At 44.8% G+C, this 3,774-nt stretch overlaps 1 protein-coding gene across 1 annotated transcript; it reads left to right on the top strand.

Moving 5' to 3' along the window:
* The first annotated feature begins 415 nt into the window (after positions 1-415).
* LOC116998799 (helix-loop-helix protein 13-like) lies at positions 416-2,926 on the top strand. Its single transcript, XM_033064912.1, has 2 exons — positions 416-971; positions 2,348-2,926. The coding sequence occupies exons 1-2, from the start codon at positions 539-541 to the stop codon at positions 2,383-2,385; spliced, it is 471 nt and encodes a 156-aa protein (XP_032920803.1). The 5' UTR covers positions 416-538; the 3' UTR covers positions 2,386-2,926.
* Positions 2,927-3,774: the final 848 nt, after the last annotated feature.

The following is a 3,774-nucleotide window of genomic DNA, read 5'->3' as shown; positions in this document are numbered from 1 at the left end:
TGCCACTGGCTGTCAAACACAGGACTGTGTGTTTGTGACAGCAATATAATAGCATTTTGTTTGTCCCCATTTTGTGGGGCTATTAACACTTCACCAAAAAGATAAAGGACTACTTTGTTCCTTCCTCCAACCACTCCTCACCAAACAAAATCCCTCTGTGAACCTCCTCTAAGCAGCAGGCGGAGAGACTGGACTTGTGGAAGTGCTCAATAACTGTTTCAATGAATTTTCCAGGAGAAAGTCCCATTCTGTCTTCCATTCATTTATATCGTTTTGTAGTGGACAGCTAATAAAAAGGGAAGCATGTGTACTAATTAGTTTTGAGAGAAAAAGAGGAACCATGGAGTATTTCCTGCTGAGAAGACATAAAGTATTTAAATTCCGAGTCCCACTTGGATTTGCAGCCATAGAAAATTTTTCCATAATCTTCCCCAAGGACACAACCAGAACTCCCTGCCCACAATAGTTAATGAAATTAGAACCCCATTTCCTTGATAACCTGAAGTTGTGAGTATCCCTTGAGCTTGCAGGCTGGGGCATGGAGGAACTTTGCTATAACTTTGAGCAGGGAGACCCCACTCCGGAATCTCTCCTCTGGGAGCCAGCAGATCCCGACACACATTTGGAGAACTTCCTCCTGGAGTGCCTGGCAGAGCCCTCCTGGCCAGGGCCAGGCAGTGCTGAGCCGGACAAGGGCCCAGCTGGGCGGCCCCGGCAGCGCCGCGCCGCCAACCTCCGCGAGCGGAGGAGGATGCTCAGCATCAACTCGGCCTTCGATGAGCTGCGCAGCCACGTGCCCACATTCCCCTACGAGAAACGCCTCTCCAAGATCGACACGCTGCGCTTGGCCACCGCCTACATCGCCCTGCTCAGGGACATCCTCCTGTCCGGCCGCCACCCCAGAGCCTACGTGGAGCAGTGCCTGAGGAGTGGCTCCCAAAGCGCCCAGCGGGCTGCTTGGAACACCAGTGGTGAGCGAGGGGTTTGCAATGTTTGGGGGGAGCAGAGCCATCCTGGGGCGAACTGCCACTTGTCACACCCAAATAGCTCTGAAACAGTGCAGAAATGACCTTCAGAAAAAGGAAATCTAAACCGAATCGCAGCAGAAACTTCCAATTCGCCCACTTCTGTAACTGCCTTTTGAGAAGGAACTTTTTCTTTAAAAAGTTGGATTAACAACCCCTCCCAAAAAAGCAATTTTTAGGGGAATAGTTCCTTTTACAAAGAGGAAAGATTTTTATTATCAGAATATATTTTTAGACTTTTTTTTTTTTAATTCTGTGCAAAATTGTTCTTTTCTGACTGAGCCCTTGGAGATTTTCTATGTTTTCTTTAAAAGTTTTCTTTAGTTTGTACTTGGCTGAGAAAAACACCTGGGTTTGGACACAAACAGCATTTAATTTCTTAAAATGCAGATGTTCCAGTAACCCAGAGTTTCTCAGAGGTTACAGTTCAACACATGAACCAGGGTACACAAGACAAAGTGTTCAAATTTCAAGCTATTTTCAAAATATGGGGAAGTAAATGTCTATTTGCAATTTAGAATCTTATGTAATTATTTCTGGTTTAAAGTGGAGGGCTGTTATTCTGTTTTCTCTTTGCTTTGTACTTAATCCCTGACTTAGCTGGAATGAATTTAGGCCTTTCTTCCTCCAGAATATAATTTTTCACTGGGTCACTGTGTGGTGAAGATGGGAAATTGCCCAAACTGCCCAACTCAGAGCTTCAATCTTGGAAGGCAACAGGTTTTGTGCTGCTTAGAGCAGGGAGGAGCAGAGGTGGGGTTTCAGTAGTACTTTGCATTTGGAGTTAATTAATCCCCTCTCCAACTCTGTTCCTTTAATGTGTATGTTACTTTGGATCTTGGAAAGGGGCCTTCAAAATGAGTCTTTAAAAAGTACTGCACAAGTAAGGAAAGGGAAAAGTCAGTGAATAGAAATATTCCTCTTTCATATTACAGGGAAGTGTCAAAGGGAGAGAGCCTGCAGAAGAAAAGCAATCAGTCTACTTGAAAGAAAAAGTTAATTGAGTTTTTTCTCCTTTCCTATTAATTTCCATTATCTGGATGACTGGGAAAATGACTCCTGATATACCACTGATTATAACTTCCTTGACTACAGAAGAAAATTATATTTTAGTGGCCAGCTTCCCCTGCTTTTAACAGATTTTAAACAACACAAATATTTCTCATTGGGGTCCCCCTTTCGCCACACTTCCTGTCCAGAAGGGCTCCACTTGGAAAGATCCAGTTGAATGATGCTCCTCTTCTGGAGAGGATGGGGAGTTGACTTGTTAAAGGTTAACTGAAATGTTGAAATGACCGTGTTTTCCTCTCTCCCTTGTGCAGATCTGACAGCCCGCCTGTCCTGGGTAAAGTGGGATTAAGGAAAACCTGGATTGCTGGGTAACCAGCTGCTCAATTCCCAGCACCGCAAATGAGAACGCGGCGCTAAGGACCTCATTCATTGTCCCAGAGCGCTTTCTCACTACATTTCCAGCACCCAGCCCTTTTCTCTGTTCATTCATCGCTCTTTAGGGCCCTTCTGCTTTTCTTTCTCACTGCTGATAGAGCTGCACTCACTTAAAAACAGCATGACACTAAAAACCAGTGCCAGCAGAACCACAGCCCCGATGTTTTCTCTTCCACTGGGTGAGGATTGTGTCCAAATCCCATTTCCAGCACATGAGAAACAAGATCATAAGAAAAAATCTAAGCAACACCTGTGAAAGTCTAGTGCTTGGCTTAAAATACCTGGGGTGATTTGTTATGAAAGTCACCAGTGATTCAAAGACCATGAAAATCTGAGAGGTGAGACATGGCTCTGTAGATATCCAAAATTCCTCATGTCTTCACAGAATCCCAGATAGATTTGAGTTGGAAGGGACCTTAAAGCTCATTCATTCCCACCCCTGCCATGAGCAGGGACACCTTCCACTGTGCCAGGTGCTTCTAAGCCCCAATGTCCAACCTGGCCTTGGACACTTCCAGAGTTCCAGGAGCAGCCACAGCTTCTATGGGCACCTTGTGCAAGGACCTGTCCACCCTCAAATGTGAAACCATTCCGCCTTGGTGTTCTTTTTCGTGGCATTTTGTAGTAGGAAATAAAATGTATTTATTATTTACCATTCTCCTTAGTTCATCGCACAGCTCCCATCTCTACGAAGCAAAAGCATGTCAGGAATTGAGCTTTTGCTCTGGTTGATGGTTTTGGAGAAAGTGAAGAGGGGCCTTAGAGGGGGAAACTGGGAAGAACCTTTTTAGCTTTTCAATTTTTCTGTCAAAATGAAAAGGGGAATTTCATCTTGGGTGCAACAGTCAATTTAGAATAAAACATTCAATCTCAAATTTTGACTCTTTGCTTTCTTAACCTCTTAAGACAGCTGGATGAATTTTTACAGGAAACAGTACCGGGAAAGGTGAAAATCTTATTAAAAAACACCTGAAAAATGCATTTTTCTACTTTTACTTGCTTCTCTACTCTGGAAATGCTGGTACTCCGTGTCATCGAAGTGTCACAGCACTCCTGGAGCAGCTATCACATTGTCACCTTCCTGGCGAGGGGAGGGCTCAGTGGAACAGGAGCCAAGGCTGAGATCTCCACACACATCTCAGTGGCCCAAATAGAGCCCAAATAATCCCAGCAGGGCTTTCCATGCGTTTTCATCATGATCTTTCATTTCTCCAAGGTCCCACTGTTGGCAACAGGGATTCATCCCTCCAAGCTGCCCTCAGCCAGAGTCCTCAGGTCACACCCCACAATCATCAGGGTACAA

The sequence above is a fragment of the Catharus ustulatus genome, chromosome 7 (genome assembly GCF_009819885.2).
Source record: "Catharus ustulatus isolate bCatUst1 chromosome 7, bCatUst1.pri.v2, whole genome shotgun sequence".
Taxonomy (NCBI): Eukaryota; Metazoa; Chordata; class Aves; order Passeriformes; family Turdidae; genus Catharus; species Catharus ustulatus.
This window is presented reverse-complemented; position numbering and strand designations above follow the sequence as displayed.